The 22,236-nt window shown below is 44.5% G+C and overlaps 1 protein-coding gene and 1 non-coding gene across 2 annotated transcripts in view; one reads left to right on the forward strand and one right to left on the reverse strand.

The window, feature by feature from the left end:
- Cdh2 (cadherin 2) overlaps positions 1-21,781 on the reverse strand; it is a 222,225-nt gene extending 200,444 nt beyond the window's left edge. The window contains exon 1 of the mRNA XM_051163472.1: positions 21,652-21,781. Within this exon, the coding sequence (XP_051019429.1) occupies positions 21,652-21,711 (60 nt within the window). The 5' untranslated portion in view covers positions 21,712-21,781. The remainder of the gene's footprint in view (positions 1-21,651) is intronic.
- Positions 11,805-11,911, forward strand: LOC127204853 (U6 spliceosomal RNA). The gene has a single exon (XR_007832541.1). It is a non-coding gene; the product is annotated as a U6 spliceosomal RNA (small nuclear RNA).
- Positions 21,782-22,236: the final 455 nt, after the last annotated feature.

Raw genomic sequence — 22,236 nt, forward strand, 5'->3', positions numbered from 1 at the left:
GAGGCGGGGAGAGGGTCCACATAAAACTTATCAGTATAGTCCTGCCATGCCTTCTGTGATTTCCACAGGTGATACTCTGCGAGGGACATGACAGTCTCTAGTAATTGCTGCACTTTCTACCCTCCAGAGTCCTTCTGCTAATGTTCTTGCTCGGTCAAGAAGCAGTGTCCTGCCCAGAGTTCTAACCTATCAGGCTAGAAAGGCGTGAACGCAAGGGTCTGCATGTGGGAAATGTGGCCCAGCTAACCATCTCAGTTCTAGGTTTAACTCAATAGCCAAGTGTGAGCTTCCACTCACGAGGGGCTCAGAAAGGACTGGAGTCTGGTGCTTCGGTTTCAAAGAGAAGGCTAGGAGGCTTGCTGCTTTCCCGGAAACTTTAAGAACCCTATCACTATCACCCCAGCTCCATCAGTGCCACAAAGCAGTTTAACCTGAGTGATTATATCAAAGCGTGGTCCTGGAAAAGACATGGCGGACTCTCTGAGATCCAACCTTTCCAAGGATCTGCAGAAGCCAAAGTACTTTCATCAAGTCACAACTCCACTTGTCACTTTCACTCTCAATCTCTCAGAAGAGTCAGGTGGGGTTTTCAGCGGCTGCATGACGCCATAAATGCAGGCATGTACAAACAGGCATTTCATCACTGCGCCAGGCATTAAAGTGATGAAAAGCATGCAGGGACACACTGTTACTCTCCCCACTATTTTTTTTTTCTTTCTCCTTTCTAATTTGGAAACTGAAAGCATCTTTTCATACGTATTGTTACTTATGTTACATAGACAATAAATATCTTTAATAAATTAATAAACAGCATACCGATTTCTCGGGTTAATTTCTCAAAAGTGAACACTGGTATACATTACCCACATTATAAAAGCTCACTGGAGTACATGGTGATCTTTAAGTACCACAGAGTCCTGAAACTAAACACTGTGTGCGGATGCTCCAGGGACAGGGACTGGAGGGATGCGCTGACATTGCCTGAAGGCTGCATATGCAAGAGCAGTCTGAGCAGCTGGTGCCCAACCTGTCTCCCATCCCTCCCACCTGGGAGTCACTAGGCAAGCATATCATTTTCCATGCAGATCTCAGATGCCCTGCAGGATGTAGGGGAGGAGCCTGTGGGGTTGGGGGATTCTGTTCTAGCAAGAAGGACAAGGCCAGGGGGTCAGGGTCAGGGTCATGCCCTCTGACTCTGCACTCTTGGGACTCCTGCTGCTGTTTTCCAGTCTTGCCCACTGACTCTTCAGCCTTACATTTCTCTCACTTGGTTCAGAATCCAGCAAAGAAAAGGTCCTGTTTATTGAGCAACTTCAAAGACTTTAGCATTTGGTGAACTGCACTGGGATGCGGACCAAAAAAAAAAAAAAAAGTCAAATGTTAGAGGATAAAATACCCAGGAGGGCCTTGGCCTTCTAGCCAAAGTAAAAGGTTCATTTTTCAAGTCCTGCACGCGTTTAAACTAGGTGGTATGCAGGTTTGATTATGCAGTGGCTGGTTTCTGTAGTTGGGCAAGTGGCTTCCAACATGAAGAAGCTTTATTTCCTAAACCACACGGTGCACTGATCTTGATGTGACCACAACTTTGTCCATCAAAGTGGCTGTGAGAGACGGAGGGCCTACAGTAAAAGCAGTGGACCTCAGGAGATGGCACCAGGCCACCCAGGGACTCAGAAAGAGACCAGGATGCACAGTGACCTCAGCCAACGCCATGCACTAGAGGCAAGTGCTGTTACAGTTTGGCTCTGGCAATGATCTGAGGGAGTGTGGGATTCCCAGAGATCCCCATGAGCCTCGGCCTGGGCAAGCAGGAGCCACAGAGGGACCCAAAATGAGATTATTTCAATATCTTCGGCCTGAAGTACAAGCAAGCAGTACAATATTTGCTATTTTTAAAAGACAGTGACCTCAAGAGTCCTCACAAGATCTCACCTTAAATTATTCATGACAGCCCAATGGAAGTTGGCTAAGAATTGGCAGCCTTTGCCTCAAATCTTGCCCTGTCCCTCCTACCCAACCCCACCCCCACCCCCATCTCCAAGCATTCAAGGGCACAAAGGGCATATCCTGGATTCTAAAGGCTTGATCAAAAGCTCAAGGGTTAGCCCCAACCATGCAATCAGGATGGCCTTTACAAACGACAGGGAAATCTACCCTTGCAGATGGCCTGTATAGTTGGGGGACGGGGCCCTTTGTGGCAGGATGTTGGCTCTGTTTTTTAGCAATTAAACTTTTATTGTACAACCCAACTAGCTTACACAAAAGGGAAAAAAGATTAAAGGGAAACAAGAGTGAACCTTCCGGTATCTAGGTGTCTGTGGCCTGCGAGCTGGTCCAGCCTGTTCGCTGAACCTCTTCCCGATCCACATCCACGCGTGGTGAAGCCCAGTCTGAACCTGTTGCTCTCAGTCTTCTCTGCCTGCCTGTCTGTCACGTGTAAGGGGCACTCTCCCTCTCCCATTGAGAGTCAATTAGAAACACAATAGTTCAGGTGGAGTCCCAAGGTCCGTTTTTTGAATTCCAGGATGGCTCCACCCAGTCTATCTCAAGGTTAATCTCAGGGAGTATCCTTGGTGTGTCTTAGGGCAAAGCCTGCCAAGACTGCTTTCACCTGTGACAAAGCTCACAGTCCTTCCCACAGCAGGAGGCAGAGAGCACCAGATCCCTGGGCAGCTTGTTCACCTCCAGGAACCCAAAGGGAATGGACATTTTTTTGGGAATGGACTTTTGGCTGTACTGGCTATGAAGTGAGACTCCACTGGGAAAGGTGTCTGTGGGAGGGTAAGTTTAGCAACTAGGCCACCCTGGGGTCGGGCAGCAGTCATCCATGCATACTGGATTTTCCTTGTGAACATCTGACATTCAACCAACATCACCTGAGGTTCTGAACTGTCCAGTAGCCCCTCTCATCTAGAGTGTTCTATGCCATGGAGTCTGCATTTCCACCTATGAGCTATTTAAAAGTTCAAGGGATGGGAAATACATACCAGAGGCTTGGGGAGTCTCACATCCATAAAGAAACTCTACACAGAACTTGCCTCTCAGCCACCCCACACATCATGAATTTCCTGTGGTGGCCTTTGAAATACAAAGACCAGCTCTAGGGAACAGTTCTGTCTGGCATAACTCTTCCAAGATCGGGGCCTTGTTTGCTTTCTACAGCTATAGGCTGCAAAGATGATTGCATTTATCATCTCATATGCCCCACTTGGGACTCGAAAAAGTGAAACTATAGACCTGTGGAGACCTAATGGAGCTGAGGGAGAGAGCCTTGTGACTGATGCCTACTTCCCTCAGGGGCTTGCCAAATGGCTGCCAGAACACACATGCTGGATGGTTGAGAACATGGGCTCATTCGTCAATGCATACTAAAACCATTTGCATAGAGCCTGCATTCCCAACTGCATGGAGCAGAGTTTTACCAGCATTAACATTTGTGGGCCCTCTGTGCAGTTTGGAGCCATCAACTGGGTACACAAATTCCAACCTCCAGTCCCTTCGTCAGCCCTTTCCTGGAAGGAGCATTATCCTGCTGGACTCATAGGGCCAATCACCCAGAGTGCAGACCAGCTTCATTCTACACTGTCAAAGATAGAAGGGGACGAATAACTAACTTGGAACATTTAAGCCACCTTCCCTAACCTAGTATTTATCAGTAATAAAAGTTCTATTGTGTTTTGTTTCATCAACTGTTGACTCTTTTGTCTTATTTGGCTTTAGAAGGATGAGCAGTATGAGGGCAAGGGAACGACACCAGAGTTACCTACAAACTTGCAATCTTGCTAAATGCTCAAAGATCAAGGGTAAACATCTAAGGTCATGGGGGTGGGGTGGGGCTAAGGCTGTAACACCGTGTACTAGAGTCCAATCCCAGTACTGTAAAGTGGGGGGTGCGTGGAATTACCCCAAAAGGTGTTACTACACCACCATCTAGGTCACAGTCACATGCCCTCTGGGTGGTATATATTGAGGACACGGAGGGAGGCACCCAGGAGAGAGCAGTTTCTTGGGGGGATCAAGTACTAGGAACAGAAAGCTGAACCGTCCCCCACCCCCACCCCCAGGTCACTGCCTGAGTTCAGACTGAGACCAAGCTAGTAAGATGTCCAGGGGCAGGGAGGGGGGGGGCAACTGAACAATTTACAGAAAGAACAGCCCGCCCCTCTATTACTAATATGTAAGATATCACCGAGTTCAACTTGGCTAGTGACAAATATCCACTTCACAAGTCCCTATGTCCGCCTCAGCCTTTTAGGTCTCCCCATTTAAAAGCCCAAATTTTGCTCCTTGAAAACAAAAATTTTTAAGTCCTCATTCTAAAGTTCAAATCCCCCTCTGGGCGGTAAGTCTCCAGAGTCCACACGAGACTTACTGTGATCCCACTGTGTCTACCTTGTTGCTTATGTCCTTGGAACTCCGGAAGTGGTTACCCAGGAGCCAGAGCTCTGTTCAAGCCCCACCCACCACCTTAGAGCAGTGAGCGCTCAGGTGCGCCTGTCAAGCCTGGCTCTGTTTTTAGCGTATAAGACGGATAAGGATAATAATATCCACTGGTTTCGGGGAATTGATGCAGGGACTGCGTGCAACACTACAGGCAAATGGCTTCACTGGACACACAGGAAGGACTCTGCACATATTATGGTTAATCACATGACCTCCACTTTCAAAAAACGTCCTAGGCACATTTTCTTCTAAGCCCTAGGTGACAAGCAACAAGGCCAAGTGACAGGGACATTTTAAACTGCATCCTTCATTGCAGAACAGTCACAAACTCAACCGCACCTAGGAACACTCAAATTTAAACTAAGAGGAGTTACCAGTACCCAAACTATCAGACTTCAAAATGTTAAAGTTGGAAGAACGGGTGAAACCTGTGCACACTGCCGGGTGGCCCTGTCTGGAGGCTCTTGCATTACCTGGGAAATAAGAACCTACGCCGCTGGCAACCCATCAATTCTCCTCCAAGATGCCTATCTCAGTGCAGAGCATCGGCCGATCACCCGAGAGCTTCCTAGGCATACAGAGGCTCAGGGTCTACGTAGGACTTCTTGAATTAGAAGCTTGGGTTCGTTTTTAGCAAGCTTTCCAATGATTCTTATGTAAGCTTGAGTCTGGAAAACACAGTCCTGGAGTAGCTTTTGCATTCATGGCCACGTGGCGTGGATAAGAGTGTTGTTGGTAGAGGTAAAAAACTCAGAAGCTGCATACTCTGGCCTATCAACCACAACCCACGTAAGGAAACTGCACCATATTCCTAGCATGTAATGATCTAACATTAGTGAAAATGAACAAATTATAGCTACAAAACTCAACTGAATGAATCTTGCTGGCATAATAAGCAGAAAGCCAACTCTCAGAAAAATACAGTAATGTACATGTGCACAGTACATTTAAATAGATACTGGATGATGGGCATAAACATATAGAAGGAATGAAGGAAAGCAAGGAATAAATATTAGAAAAATGAAGATGGGTTTTATATTTGGGAGAAAGGAAGGGAATGGGTCCAGAATTCTGAGGAATACTGAAGCTACTCTTCCTTAGCCTGGCTAGTGGCTATTATGAAATATTTACATACTTTATTTTTAAAAGTAGGGCTGGCAAAATGGCTCAGCAGAAAAGGGCACTTTCTATCAAGTTGCAGGGGCTTCAGTTTGATCAGCTGAACCCAAATGGTGGCGAGAGAAGCTGCTCTCCCATGCTGTCCTCTGACTTCTCACATGCACACTGTGGGAGCTGGCACACCCACACCCCTACCTACCCCCACAAGTAAGTTAAAAAGTAAGCTGTATATGTCAGCTTTATATATTCCTCTTCACCACACCATAATTGATAACAAAAAAAAATCCTTTCGAAAAAGATGATCTTCAAATGAGTTTTTTGTTGTTGTTGTTTTGTTTTGTTTTGTTTTTCGAGACAGGGTTTCTCTGTGTAGCCTTGGCTATCCTGGACTCACTTTGTAGACCAGGCTGGCCTTGAACTCACAGCGATCCGCCTGCCTCTGCCTCCCAAGTGCTTAAATGAGTTTTTAAAAATGGTGTGTCAATGTACTTTAATTTTTTGTTTTGTTTTGTTTTCTTGAATTCCATAGACATCCAACTCAAGAATGCAAAGCCCAACCTCTGGCTGCTTGCATATGATTCAAGCCGCTTTGTGTGGCAAAGGAAGCACTTATCTGTTATACAGTAGTATTCTGATATACAGTAGGTGGATGCTTTTGAGAATTCAATGAATTAATATAGTGAATGCATTTGCTTAGAGTAGTGCCTGAGTGGGACATAGTAGGTATTGGAAAAGAATAAGCTACAATTAGGACATGATCACACTTAAGTTTAAAGCAAGATATCTGTCAATAAATCATGAGCAGAAAGCAAAAACAATGAATCTCACTTCTTTGCAGGAAATATGCTGACATCAACCTGCATTACAATATGACATTCAACAGTCTCCCCTTACAGGTTCTTAAGTTAGAAGTATTCAACAGATGAGTATATCTTTTACCAGCCTGGTCTCAATACATATGTACACATGCATATACATGTGTCCACTAAAGGACATTAAAAATATTAAGTCACAGAAAGAATAGATGGCCTAAGGGCCCACAATGGCTCCTGTCTGATCACTAATGGTGGCCAAGTCAATCTCTGATACAATCATAGTCACACTCATCCCTTCTTCTATTTGTAATGATGGTGGAAGTCTATCAGACTATATGTTAGAATGTAAAGATGAGGGCTAGAGAGATGGCTCTGTGGTTAAGAGCATTAACTGCTCTTCCAGAAGACTTGGGTTCCATTCACCGCACCCACACACTAGCCAGCTATAACAGTATACACAGAACAACTAAATGTTCAAACTCTTGACTAGTTTTGTTTTGCATAACACAACAATAATGACTAGGCTGCGAAATCTTCAGTCAGGGATCTAAAACTGTACTCCAGTACAGGAAGGCACTTTCTTATACACACATATGTTCTTCATAGTAGCCTTATGATGAATAGCAGTTATTGCCCCCTCTTTACAGATGGACAGACTGCCAAACAGAGACCCCTGCCAACTACCACATTCACACTATAGACAAGGGGTCAGAGCCAGGATGCCCATGCAGACTGACCAGCAGCTCCACAGTGACAATTCTTTTGTTTACCTACTTGCTTGTTATTCTTGAAAGTTTTATACATGTCTTTAGATTTGGGAGTTTAACCTGGAATAGCTACAGAAGCCAGGAAGCCACAAAGGGGTCATGGATAGGAAGAAGGGTTTCGTGAGACAGAAGATTGTCAAGTAATAGTGGCAGGAACGTCTAGCTGGGGGAGGGAATGGCAAGGGAGAGCAGGAGGGGAGTGAAGGGGGAAAGGAACACCGAGCATATGAAAACCTATACCCTTATTTGAAAATATAAAAAGAAAAGAGCTTGGATATAAGTACCCTACACTGAAGGGATAATGTACTCCCCAGAAGACACAGCTTATTATGTAATTATGTATTTATTTATTTAATAAGTATTTATTATTTAATAATTTAGCAACCCAAGTACCAGGCGAGCAAAGCTCTTTTTTTTTTTTTTTTTTTTTTTTTTTTTTTTTTTTTTTGAGACAGGGTTTCTCTGTGTAACCTTGGCCATCCTGGACTCACTTTGTAGATTAGGCTGGCCTCGAACTCACAGCGATCCGCCTGCCTCTGCCTCCTGAGTGCTGGGATTAAAGCCGTGCGCCACCACGCCCGGCTCGCAAAGTTCTTTTTAATTGGCCTTTGCTGTCTGCCTGAATGTATGGTAAGATTTTTTTCCTTTTTTTTTTTAAATTAAATATTTTATTTTTTACATATACGTATGGTAAGTTTAACCTTACTGCTGAAGACACCACACACTGTGGTGGCAAAACATGGAGAAATCAACCTAGAACTGACCCAAAGCTCTGTCTTTGCTGGCTAGCTTTCATAGTACTGCAAGGCCCTGTGCAGGCTGCTGGAGGAAGAAGGAACGTCATCAGCAGGCTTATCCAGCTGTGAACCCTTCCAGCTAAAATGATGACCAGCCTGGCATGCTCAACCGCTCACACAGTAGTCGTGGGGAAAACCAACAGCTTTCTGGCTGTATTTAAGACCTGATTTGTAGAAGACAACTTTTGCCCAGTACTGTAAACCTGGCCAGGATCGCAGGCTAGGCGGACTTCCCTCAAAGAGAACCTATTACTACTGCTTTGCTAAATGGACATAATGTCAAACTTCTTTCTAAATTATGACCCTTACCCACAGTTCAGTTCAGTCCTCTAAGCCTCCTCAGAGAAAGTTCTTTTTGCCATGGATGGCATTTAGTGCAGACTCAAAACTGATCAAATGTCAGAAAACAAGCGAATTTGGGGTGCTAGACCTTAAAGGTGGCATCTGTATCACAAAGTCCCCAAGGCTTAGGGGACACTGCAGGAGGGGCAGGGGCGGGGGGAGGATTTAAGAGCCTGAGGTTGAGGCTGAGAAAGTGTCTTCTGGATAGGATACTGCCTATATACTCACTTATTCTCTGTAACTAGACCTGCGTTTTCGCCATTTCTTCACAGAATTGGGCAGGGCTCCTGAGGCCTCACCACTCCTTGATGGGCTAATGACAGAGATCCCTGGGGGAAGAGGTGTCACTCGCTTTGGTGATGTGGCCACAGATAAACTGCTCCTGCTGCAGTTGCTTATGAGGATGCGCATTCTTTTTTTTTTTTTTTTTTTTTCCGAGACAGGGTTTCTCTGTAGCCTTGGCCATCCTGGACTCACTTTGTAGACCAGGCTGGCCTCGAACTCACAGCGATCCGCCTGCCTCTGTCTCCTGAGTGCTGGGATTAAAGGCGTGCGCCACCACGCCCGGCCAGGATGCGCACTCTTAAGCACTCCACCAGCATGCCACTCAAGGCTACTCACTCAGTGGAACTCAGTAACGATAAGGACAGCGCAAAAACCCGTAGAAAGGTTACACCTAACAAAGAAGTATTGCAATCCAGAAGGCTCTACAAATGAAGGCAAATGTGTTACCATGTACATGTATGCTTTATGAACTCTTGCGTGTATCTGTGTGTGTGTGTACACGTATCATACGTAACGCAAGACATACCACTTCGTGTTGCATAAGCTCTGGTGCGGTATGACACTGACAAAGTTGCGTATTTTGGCACACCAACCAAAGGGATATGTGTTTACATGCGTATGTATTTTAATTATGAAGTACCAACATTTAGGGAGCCAAGGAATTGAAATCTTGGAAATATTCATTATGGATGCAAATAAATCACTAAAGACAAACTCACTATTTTCCAAAACGCTGTTCTGTCCCACCCTAAAATGTTATTAGCAGTCCGTTGAGTGATCCATTGTACTTACACTTAAATATGTCACTGTCTCCTGTTACAATACAGATCCATCAAGAAGGCTTCTAAACAAAACTTCCTAAACCCAATCACGGCTTTGTGGCCAGGGGACGAATACCACATCAATGTGTAAACTATGTAAATGGTTATGCCATCTCTCCACCTTGAATTCATGCTTACCTCTCAGCAAAGACCAAACTATGAACAGAACTTGATGAACAAATTCTGTCTGTGAATAATTTTTATATTCTCTATATAACGTATAGAGACTACAAAAAGTAATACACCAAGGGGACATTCGAGTCAGGGTTTGTTTGTGTAGCTCTGGCTATCCTGGAACTCACAGAGCTCTGCCTGCCTCTGCCTCCCAAATTCTGGGATTAAAGGCATGCACTGCCACCATCCAGCTGTATACAATCTTATTAATACACTAAAAGAAATTGCAGGGCAAGAAAGCTCGCTCAGTCAATAAAGTGTTTGCTGAGAAAACACAGAGGCCTAAGTTCGATACCAAGAAAGCTGAGCATATGAAATGCACTTGTAATCCAGTGCAAGGGAGGTGAGGAGCCTCTGGGACTCAGTGGCCAGCCTGTGGGCCAAAAACAAAGATACAAAGTGCCTGAGGCATGACTCCCAAGGTGGTTCTGTGGCCGGTACACACAGGCACACCTGCGCACACAGCTACACTCACACAGTCAAATTCAAATATGCACCCATAAAAGCAAAAATAAGAGCTTCTCTGACCAAACCCAAACCAAATTAAACAAACAAATCATTGTGTAGTCAGTCACTTAAAGGAATGTAAGGTCTAAGGGAGTGGAGACTTCAAACTGCCAAACTAGATACCAGACAACCGTCATGGACTGAGAAAAAGGCTGAGGGGTTGGGTAAAGAGAGAGGAGAGGGAGAGAGGGGGAGAGGGGAAGGGAGAGGGAGGGAGAGAGAGAGAAAGAGAGGGGGGGGGGGGGAGAGAGGGAGAGAGGAAAGAGGAGAGAACAGAGTATGAGGAAACGCTACAGTTCTCATGGTCAACTCAACTCAACTGACAACTCAACTGTGTCAGTTACACAGACACAAGGGGGTAAAGTCCACCCCACCCCCAGTACACCCTGGACAGTTGAAAATGAACAGTGGAGGGCACAACAAAGCACTCAATGTAAGCCTTTTCAAATAAAAAACGGTCACGGACACTGGGCAGAGGGCCTTGTTGAAAGTGGGTCACTGGTAAGCTCAGAGAAAATATTAAGAAGCATCCCTAAAAAGATTAGGATCTGTTTCTACAGGAAATTTTATACTCAGAAAGACTACTCTTCGGCTCTATATCCCTTTTAGAAAGAGGGAGAAGAGAGATGATCAGTCACAGTTTCCCAGTGCAGAAACCATGCCCGATGACCATGACTACAGACACAGAGAGCCAAACAGGAAGGAAGGTCCACACAAGGTGTTCAGTGGGCAGACACCACAAAGGTTCAAATAGCCTTTAGCTGCAGTCAAACCATCTATCTGTTTTCCATGATTCATTTTTATCATCCTTAACCTATTTCTATAGCTATTTCTGTGAGTCTTTTATATTGCTGTGACTATTATAAATGTAAATAACAAAAATAGACGGATGGCTTGGACTAGGGCATGGACACAGTGAGCGCGAGAGAACAGACATGCAGGGAACACAACTGCACCATCTAAAAAGATACGCGAAGTAAGAGGCAGTTGCTATTACTCATCTAGCAAATAGCTGCCACTGGGGGACTGTTAGGTTTGGAGGGGCTCCAACTAGGGCACTAGGCATTACCATCCAGGAAGACACAGAACAGTGGTTCTCAACCTGTGGGATGAGACCCCCGACAGATTGGCACACCACATACCCTGCCTATCCGTTATCCCATTTACAGCTCATAACAGTAGCAGAATTACAGCTGTGGAACAGCAACACAATAAATTTATGGTTGGGGGTCACCACGACACGAGGAACTGTATTAAAGGGTTGCAGCATTAGGAAGGCTGAGGACCACTGACTTAGTAGAGTGGACATGTATACAAACAAATGACCCAAATGCACTTCATGCTTCCCTACCTGAAATAACTAAATGTCTGTGAGCACAGATGAGAGTGTGTGTGTGTGTGTGTGTGTGTGTGTGTGTGTGTGTGTGTGTGTAAGGAAGCAATCTGAATCTCAAATTACCTACAGTATAAGGAAGCAAGCTATCAAAAGGTAATCTTGAACGCTTTGGCTTCAAGTACCCTCCCCTAGAACATCGATACAAGGACTACTGTAGGCCAGTATTTTGCATGAAATATTTATTTCTTGGCTCAGAAAATAACCCAAAATGAACATAATTTTTCTGTGTCGACCAGTGAAGCCAATACAAGGCAAAAACAACAACCACCAACCAAAACCAGTCAAACATAGAAAAACAATTAAAGTGGTCCTAATGTAATCTCTTAAAGACTTGTGTTGTGCTCGCTTCGGCAGCACATATACTAAAATTAGAAAGATAAAGAGAAGATTATCATGGCCCCTGCCCAAGGATGACACACAAATTTGTGAAGCAGTCCATATTTTTGTATATATGTGTAATAATATAAATGTATATGTAAAAAACAAAAATATTTTTAAAAAAAGAAAAAAAAAAGATTTATGTTAAGTGGGACCGGATAACTTCCTTTTTGTACTTAATAAAATTAACGGCCTTTTACTCATTTAACGCAGGTCTCCTTTAATAGCTTCCCACCAACAAATAGAAATTTTGTATAAGATTACAATCAGGTTTATTCATTTACTCACAAGGGGTCATGTTAAAGGTATAATATTTATAGAGGCTGTCAGTAGAAACAACATATTCCTCACAAAATGTTCATAGGAACTTGTTTGAGTTGTACTGTTGAGATTTGTGATATATATTTCTAAGTAACTTCATTTGTTATTTAATATTCAATATTCAATATTTAATATTCAATATTGTTATTTAATATTCAAATATGGAAAGTGAACCACTAGAAATGAAAACATTCTCAAAATTTAGGTGACGGTACATCTTGGATTTATGGTCACAATGAAGAAATGTGGGAGAAAACCACTTTCAAAGAAATGTATATTTCTAGGCTTTTCAGAAGTGAATTAAGTTCCAAGGTTGGCTCAAAAACACGTTTTGTGTATTTCCTAACATCTTATTTGTTGAACAGCAACAATCTGAAATACTTTTTATAACTGATGAGACACTTGGCTAGGATTTCCTCTTACTACAGGAAACTATATATAAAAAGAATGAAAATCTTAATTAAGCATCACATTTTGGCTTCAGATGCCAAAGAAGAGCAAAATATTTGAGGCTAAGATTAAACAGAGGGTGTAGTAGGGGGAGACAGCTCAGTCAATAAAGCACTTGCCACTCACCTCTGAAGATCTGTAATGCATTTCCCCAGAACCCCAAGAAGAACACCTGCTGTGGTCCTATAATCTTAGTGTTGTAGCGGAAGCCAGGGTGACCTTGGGGCTTGCAGGTCAGCAGAGTACAGAAATTAGCTCTAGAATTAATGACGGTCCCTATCACAAAGTGGAAGAAGATAGCTGATACGGTCCTCCGTTGTTTGCCACACACATCCACAAGTTGTTGTATGCATAGGGTCTTTGCTCCTGCCCTCCCCCTGCACACACGTATGCACACAAATTAACTACAGGAAAAAAAAAGTCAGCCCCGTACACTAGAACTAAACCATTCTCTAGTGCTATATAAAAAGGAGCCCAGCCTGAGTCAAGTTCTGCTGTCAACTACAGACATGATTTTAATCTGGGTTCTGAAAACTACTCAACTTGTCTGAGTTTACCTGTCAAAGGAGGGTATATCACCTCCTGAAGGAATTATGTAAATATTTCACACAATTGCCCCAGCCTCTGAAATAAAAATATTTAACTTTTAAGATTTTTAAATTTGCTGTTAGATATTATGTAAAAGTTTTGAAATGGCTTTGTAAAGTGGCTGCAAGCATCCAAGTGTCCCTGGTTTTCTATGGTATATGAGCCCCTCTGGCGTATTAAAATGACTTAGTGTCCTTTCTAAAGTCTAAACACACTGTGAAACCCCGGAAGCTCTAAGTGTGGGAGAAAACTACACGGAAATCACAGTGGCTCCCTTCACAAGCAGAAAAGGTAAAATGTACAAATCTCAGTACAACAGAAGAAAGCTGGAGAAAATTAAAATGTAGTTTAATGATGACAAAAATCATCGGTTGACAATTCTAGCTCCAAAATTTGTGGAATAGTAAATACTTCAATTTATTTTTCTCTTAGAAACAATTTTTTGTTTTGTTTTGTTTTTTTGGTTTTTGTTTTTGTTTTTGTTTGGTTTTTCGAGACAGGGTCTCTCTGTGTAGCCTTGGCTGTCCTAGACTCACTTTGTAGACCAGGCTGGCCTCGAACTCACAGCGATCCGCCTGCCTCTGCCTCCCAAGTGCTGGGATTAAAGGCGTGCGCCACCACTGCCCAGCTAGAAACAATTTCTTAATTCATCAAAACACCAAAGAATTTATCAGGAGAGGCTATGGGAATAAGGGGAATATCAGGATGAAGACCATGTTGAGATGCACAGTTTAAATTACAATAGTCTAATATTTCAAACCAGACCACGTTAAAATTATAATTACGGTATACAGAAGCAGGTATGTACACTAAGTGACCTCTTTTCCCTTTCCCTCTATTCCTCCAACCCTCCTCCATAGTACACAGAGCATATTTTGTTGAGAGGAGACAGAGGGGGCTGGCAAGATGTCTCAGTAGTTCATAGCCCATGCTGCTCTTTCAGGGACCTTGGCTAGACTCCCAGCTCCCACACGGCAGCTCATAATTGTCAGTAACTCCAGGTCTAGGGGCTCTGATGCCCTCTTCTGGCCTCATTAAACACCAGCCACACATACTTTGCATAGACACACACATAGGCAAAACACCCACATAGCTACAATTAAAAAGAGACAAAATACCTTAAGGAGAGAGCACTGGGAATCTGAGCCATTCTGTTCTAGCAGTTCATGTTTACAGTAGTGCTTTCTTTTAAGTAGCTCAAGATTTTTTTTTTAAACCACATAACCAAGTTTCCCAACTGGACTTGGGAAAAGCCAAGATGAAGCACTTATTGCAGAGGCAGTCAGATTCCCAGACTTACAACTCACCTTAGACTACACCTCCAGCAAGGGAACAGCCGAATACTTCCATACCCAGTCAGTCTAGAGAATGTAAGAACTACCACAATGGTTCCTGCCAGCATAACCTCTCAGGCACAGGTAACTTGGCATGATATGGTCCTTCCTAGCACGAGGTCAACATGGATCTTTAAGTGCAATTTAACCTTGTATCAGTTTCTCTCTATTGCTCTAATAAAGCACCGAACGTAGGAATCTGGGGAGGAAAGGGTTTCTTGTCACAAGGGAAATCAGGGCAGGATCTCAATGCAGGAACTTGGAAGCAGGAACTGGCGAAGCCTCCTTATTGGCTTGCTCCTCCAAGTTCACTCAGTTTTCTTTCCTAAAGTGGCCCAGAGCCACCTGCCCAGGGATAACGCTACAGAGTGCACTGGATTCTCCCATGTCAATCCTTAATCAAGAAACACCCCTACACACTCCCAGACATGACATCAGGCCAATCAGATGGACGCAGTTGCACGACTGAGGTGCTACGTTGCCAGGCAATGCAATTGTGACAAATTAACAAGGACCAACCAGCACAGCTCTCCATCATCCTGCTCAGCCATCCTTCAGACCCACGATGCATTATTTTTATACGGTTGGAATTCTCTACCATTAGCTTAGATCAGCTTCAATTTACTGATTCTCCGCTTGGTTTTCTGTCCTTCTATTCCATCTTACTGTCCACTTGATCCTCAGGAGACTGCAACCCCACTGATTATTCTAACAGCCTCTTCTATATTCCAGGTGTTTGGACTACTCGAACAGTTCCAAATATGTAAAACTAAACTGTTTTGTTCCATGCAGTAGGAATTCTCAAGTCTGTCTCGATAATACCACAAATTATTAAGCCATTGCTTACTGAGGAATATTGATAGACTACATTATGTTCCAACCATTTCTAATACACAATGCTTCAATAACTATCTTCAAGCATTATATACAAAATATGTATGTTATGAATACAGGAATAAGCTACAGAAAAATAACTGGGGGGTTATTACTGGTTATAACCAGTCAAAAGGCTGCATTTTTAATGTCAGAGTTATCACTCAAAAGCAAATGGGGATATAAGTAATCTAAGTAACATTAGTCGTATTTTTTTCTTTAAATCTACTATATATATTTTTTTTGTTACAGTAGGATAGTCAGTATAAGATATTACAGATTAAAAGCCAAGATTATAGAATGTGAACGCCTGCTGTCACAGAAGGTAAGCCACTGTTGGTAGTAAGTCCTGAAAACTTACATCTGCCCCTCTGAGGATGAAAAATTTTTTACATTTTAGGTAGAAACTTAAGGTTATTCAAAAAAAAAACTTTAAAAATGAGGCATGATTGAAGTGCTTTTAAAGCAATCCCAAGAATTATAGGACTGGCCGGGCGTGGTGGCGCACGCCTTTAATCCCAGCACTCGGGAGGCAGAAGCAGGCAGATCGCTGTGAGTTCGAGGCCAGCCTGGTCTACAAAGTGAGTCCAGGATGGCCAAGGCTACACAGAGAAACCCTGTCTCGAAAAACAAAAAAACAAAAAACAAAACAAAAAAAAAATTATAGGACTGGAAAAGTCCTTGGCAACCAATTAATCCAACGAAGACCAGGAGAGTAGTGCTGAGATAAAAAGTCCTTGGCAACCAATTAGCCCAAAAAGAACCAGGATGATAGTGTTGAGGTAAATGACATCACAAGAGCTTACGGAGAATAAACTACATCTAGAGCCTCTTGGATCCCCAGGCTTCCTGATCTCACACAAGCTCTTACCTGTGACACTACACAAGAGTAGTTCATGTACACACAGCACTACTATTCTCCGGATGCTTTGTCAGTCCCTATACAAAGTATTGAACCCACTACTCACTGTCACTTGGTGTCACATTGTACTGAATGCAGAAAGAAATACCTTTCTAGGTATTAGATATCTACATATGTTATACATATGTGTGTACATATGTATACATGTTATATATCAGTGTTTCTGTACGTGTGTATATGCGCGCACACACAACCCAAGGACTTAGAATGTTGTATGTGCATTTGGAAGCTCATATGAGAAAGTATACTTAATAGCAAAAAAATAAGAAACTGGGGGAGGGGACGGTCTGAAGAGATGGCACAATGGTTAAGAACACTGGCTGCACATCCGTGAGTCTCAGGTTTAATTCTCAGTACCCATAAGGCAGCTCACATCTGTCTGTAGCTCCAGTTCCAGGGGATCCAACACCCTCACACAGACACACATGCAGGCAAAACACCAATGGAAATAAATAAATAAATAAATAAATGTGTGTATATACACATATACATATGTGTATATATCCCAACAGATTAAAAGAACTTCTCAAGCTTTAGAAAATATATAGAAATTCAGCAGGACTTATGTCTAATCTAAATTGTTCCTTTAAAAACTCTGTAACAATATAACTCATCATTTTCAAAAATCATATCTTTCAAAAGATCTCATTTAGCTTCCAAATTCAACTTTTCTGCCTACTTTAAAGCCATCACTTTTATATTACAGGATATAAATTTTATCAGAATAATAATCTATGCATACCTTTTCCTCAGTAAGACCAATGTTAGTTAAAATGCACAATATCACATAGTTAAACGTAATGTTCACCTTTTGTTCAAATTAACTCATAATTTTCCAAACAATTAAAAATAAAGTTCTGGTGGGAAAACAGAGATACAAGGTACAGATAATAACTTGGTATAAAATTATGTTTCAACTCATATTTCTTTGCCCAACTTTGAAAGTACTTAGGTTCTAGATGTTCTGATGGCAAATATAAAATACTATTCAAACAAATCCAAATTCCAAATCTATCATATTTTTAAATGGTTGATAAAATCCCCTGCCAACTCTGAGCAGTTCTTAAACTTGATTACTTTTTGTATTTGAGCCAAAAGAACAAATTTGAATAATGTTAACTTGGGCAAAATTGTGAAGTGTATACATAAACACTCCTCTTCTTAAATAACATCTCTGATTTTCCGTAAAATCACTCTTCTGACTTGAGAAGCTCCTCCTGGAAGACAGGATGGGATCTCCTTCACTCGGGAACAGGAAAAAGCAACAGCAGCATTTTGAAACAAGATTAAATGTTGCTCTGAGTCTCAACATTTCCCGATTAATAACCCCAAATCTTAATGAGGCACAACAGATTTGTGGATTGCAATTTTTTAAATGAAAAATATCAAGGACAGTTGAGTACAATATACTGTCACCAAATTAATACATTCCAGGGAGGTTCAGCAGCATTTCCTTCTGAACTTCCAGAAGGGCAGCGCGGACTTTCACGAAAGTGTGGGAATCACGCGCTGTACTCTCCATGAACAATCCATCGAGCTTGAAACTGAGGCCTGGATGTGTGTTATGTGTCTTTTTAAAACAATAGCCGTAAACATTTTAGGAGAGAGAAATGGTCGCTCTTCACGTCCCATCCAGTACATTCTGAATGGCTCACCTCCTGGTAAGAGCCTGATGCGCCCAAGCAAAAAGCAAAACGAGACACAGCTATGATCAATGAGCAAAGTCAAACGTGAATACCAAACAAACTGTCTTACTTTCACAAGAACTTAACCTACAAGGGCACATAAAAATCAAACACTGCAAAGAAATCCTTTTGTACATGAAGCCATCACTGAATCCTAGACTTCCCACTTCCTGAAACAAAGCTTAGTTCATATGTGTTCTAAGTGTTGAATACTAACATTTGCAAAATGAGTGCCCAATGGATGGGTGAGAAATAGCCATACTCTATGCATTTCTTTCAAGAATCTTCATCCAGGGTTGAAACAACCTGGGACCAAACAGAGATTCTAGATTTCTTTTCCCCAACATTAAAGTATTGGCCTTGATTCTATGTAATGCAATCACGTGTACTTAAATTAGAACAACAGGCTGTGCAATTAAATTGTGAGATAGAAAAACAAAACGGGTTTCTAATCTATTAATTACTGGGTTGGTAATAACAGTAAAATTTATTTCCCCCTAACAATAAGTCTATGAAACGGTTTGGAAGCTACTTGCATAGTTTGCAAAGGATGCAAATCATAACTTTAAGGCGTAATGGGTTGCCCCTCGGCCACTGAAGTTTCATGTTCAAATTCTGTTTCATTTTATGTGGAAGACAATGCTGACACCTTCAACTGTAGTGACGGAGAGAAGAAAATCTTGGAAGGTGACTATCTTGTTATATAAAATTAATCAGACTTACATAAAGCTAGATAGAAGCATAACTAAATAAAACCCGGGCACGCAAAGCAAGGGACACGGACTGCTCTGTTAGGAATCAAAGGTCTAGAGAGCTCTCAACAGCTCTCTCATTGCTATGTAACTGGTCTGAAAGGATAAGGTGGCTCTGTGTTTACACTAATAGCCTGTCCGGTCTCTTTTCTAAAACCCTTGCTGCTTAGTCTGCATGGGAAGGGGGGGGGGAGGCACCTAGAGACTTTTAATAGCAGATGACTGCAGAGGGACCACGTTCACCTTGCAGATAGATCTTTGTTGCTCTGGAGTGCAAAGCAGACCTTTAGCTCAAAGTCACTGCTCATCTCGGTTGTACCATCCACATGGCGCAATTAACCCTAAAACCCAGGAGGCAAAACTGCAATGTCTGCTCCTAATGACCTCTCAAAGTCCCCCCATTGTGACTGCCCTCGTGAACTGGAAGGCTGTTGCATACTCCTCGGTGAAGTTATTGCATCCCTCTCCACCACGATGGTCTCTCAAAGTCAGCATCAGCACAAAGACAATGAGGAAAAGCATGCATGGAAAATGTTAAGCTAATGGCTAATGCTTACAAACGGCATTTCAACGCCCAACGAAAAAGGGATATCCAAAATTTAACCAGACTTCAATACCGATGGGTAAAAGGAAAGATTCTCTATGCATTAGCGACCAATACATGCCTCAATGTCACTGGCCAATATTTGATTAGAGATTAAATTTATATTAATAAAAAGTTATCAACAAAATAATCATCTATAGCTGGGGTCGAAGCAAGACCATTCAGTGATGTATAAAAATCCTGCTTTGAAAAGTGAGACCTTTTGATTTATGGTGTCTCCTTTGTGAGAGAGAGAGAGAGAGAGAGAGAGAGAGAGAGAGAGAGAGAGAGAGAATATACAATATACACAAGGTTTCTTAAGTTTGTCTAGTCTTCTTCCCCTTAACTTCAAAGGCTGGAAGCAGAACTCTTTTCCTTCTGCCCCTAAGGTCTAATCTCTTTCAAAAAAAAAAAAAAACACACTTAAAAAAAGAAGAAACAATAAATGAAGTGACAGGAGGTGAAGGAATGAGGAGTGTGCGCTGGGAGAAGAAAGGGCGGTTTTATAACAGGAGGCACTTTTGTTAGCAAGTGAATGGCAGGTCTCCTCCAAGTTAGAAAGAATTCCATCCACTCTCCAAAACTGCAGAGGCCAAAAATGTCTAGTCTAATAGTTCTGAAATCCCAGAGTCAGGAAAGCCTTGGGGGAGGGTGGAGAACTGGTGAGTGGGGGAAGGGGAAGAGCAAGACCAGCAGGAGAAGAAAGAACAAAAGGAGAAATCCAAGAAAGGGGAAGGGAATCTGAGGCCCCGGGAGGCCTAGGAGTTGGTTGCTGGGGACAGCACGACCCTGGAACAGCTAGGAAAGCCGGGCAGGGCAGGGCCACACGCTGCAGCGCGGCGCACCATGGACAGGGCTCGATACGGGCGCGGTCCAAACCCCTCTCCAGGGCGGCTAGAGAAAGAGTGAGAGACCGTGCGCTGGCCCCGTCCCGCCTTGGTGACCTCAACACTCTCCAGCCCTGCGGCCAGGGTGCCCAGGCCCTGACTCGGGAGAGGAGCAAATATCACCATCTGCGTCCATCTCCCTCTCCGACTACCCGCGGGGTAGCACTTCCGAGCCTCGCCGGCACTTGGAGCTACCACCCAGTTGGCCACCCGTTTCAATGGATGGGAGTGTGTAGGAAACTCTGGGGCGGGCTTCTCTGCCGCGCAGCGAGGGCGGACACACCCCTCTCCCGCAGCCTCCATGGGACCCAACTGCAAATGGGGACAGACTTGGGATCCCGGCCTAGACCCCGCCCAGGGCAAGGGTCGCATCCAAGGCTATGTGGCACAGCCAGTGAGACCCGGACTGGGGTAGGGTCATCCTTGGCTGGGACAACCGGGGAAAGTTGGGACAGGGGTCCGCATCGCGGAGTGGCAAGAGAACTCGGGACCTGCCTAGAGCAGGTGCTTCCAGCGGGGGCCAAGCCTCAAAGTACAGTCAGTGAAAGGGCTTGCTGGCACTCTCCGAAGAGTGGGAAAAGTGAGGGTAGCTCCTGGCAACTGCGTCCCCAGGACTCACGCAGGGTAGAGGCAGAGCTATGGAGAAAAGAATGATGTATGTATGTATGTATGTATGTATGTATGTATGTATGTATGTGGCTAAGTAATGGGGACTTCTCGCCAGGTCTGGTACCAAGGATGCGGAGGCTACAAGCATGCTGAAGCGCCTACCGGAGACACTCATTGTGCCAGGGGACCAGACTGGCTTTCCAAGTGGGACTGACATAGACTATTTTCAGGGCAAGAGAATCCAAAGGCCAGAAGGCAACTCTGAGCTGGGATAAAGACAATAGGACTCAGGCGCCCCTGCGCACCAGGAGGCGCGCGGGTGCCGGAGCGGGGTGGGGTGGAGGCAAGTCCTGTAACTAAGACACCAGAGTGAGAATTCCTAGTGCAAACTCGCTATCCCTCCCTAAAGAAATAAACAAAACAAAACAAACAAAAATATCGGATCAAAGTACAATGCGAGGCAACGAGAAGCACAGAAAACTACAAAACCTAGGTAGGAGTTATCCTCCCTCATCCTTCTGCTGCCTGGGGACATCCCTCGAGCTCGCCTTGGCCCAAAGGCGAAGCCAAGGAGACCCTGTGACCGAGGCTCGCCTAAGAAGGCGCGGTAGAGCAGCTGGCAGGGAGGCTGGCCCGGGAGTCCGGCCGGAGCTCCATGCTTGTGCAGTTTCTTGGCCCCGCGGTGTGGCACCTCCCTTCCCGGGTGTTCAGCCCGGCCCCGCAGCGGCGCGGGGGAACAAAGGGACCCGGCGCCTCACGCCCCACCCCGCCTGCAGCCCGACCCACCCCGGACCTCAGCGTACCTGAAACAGGGCCGCCAGAAGCGGCAGCAGGGTCCGCGGCGCTCCCGCTATCCGGCACATGGAGGCGGAGAGGGGCCGAGCGAGGAGCCGGAGGCGGCGGCGGCGGCGGCGGCGGCAGCAGCGGCAGCACCAACAGAAGCGCGGAGACGGCTCCGGGCAGTGGCCACCCCTTCCCTTCCCCTCCCCTCCCCACCCCCTTCTCCGCTCCTCTGCGCTCCCCGCCAATGAGAGCGAGCTGGTAACAAATAGCGGGCCTCCGAGTCCGCCGGACTCGCACCAGGAGTAATAAAACAGACGGGAGATCAAGGAGCTGGGGAGGGGGCGGGGAGAAGGGCGGGCGTGCGTGCGCGCCGAGAAGTGAGTGTGTGTGTGTGCGTGTGTCTGTGTGTGCACGCGTGTGCGTGTGTGCGAGCCGCAGCGCAGGCGGCTGGGCTCCGGCCGGGAGTGCGGAGGCAGCCCTAGAGATGCGGCGGGTGGAGGCTACGGAGGTGGAAGCCCGGCGGGTGGCGCTCTCAGGAGCTCCCCCACCCCTGCTTTTCCCTTCTCTTGGCGTCCTCTCCGGGGCCAAGCGGTGCAACAAAGCTT

Source organism: Acomys russatus, chromosome 20 (genome assembly GCF_903995435.1).
Source record: "Acomys russatus chromosome 20, mAcoRus1.1, whole genome shotgun sequence".
In the NCBI taxonomy this organism is placed as follows: domain Eukaryota; kingdom Metazoa; phylum Chordata; class Mammalia; order Rodentia; family Muridae; genus Acomys; species Acomys russatus.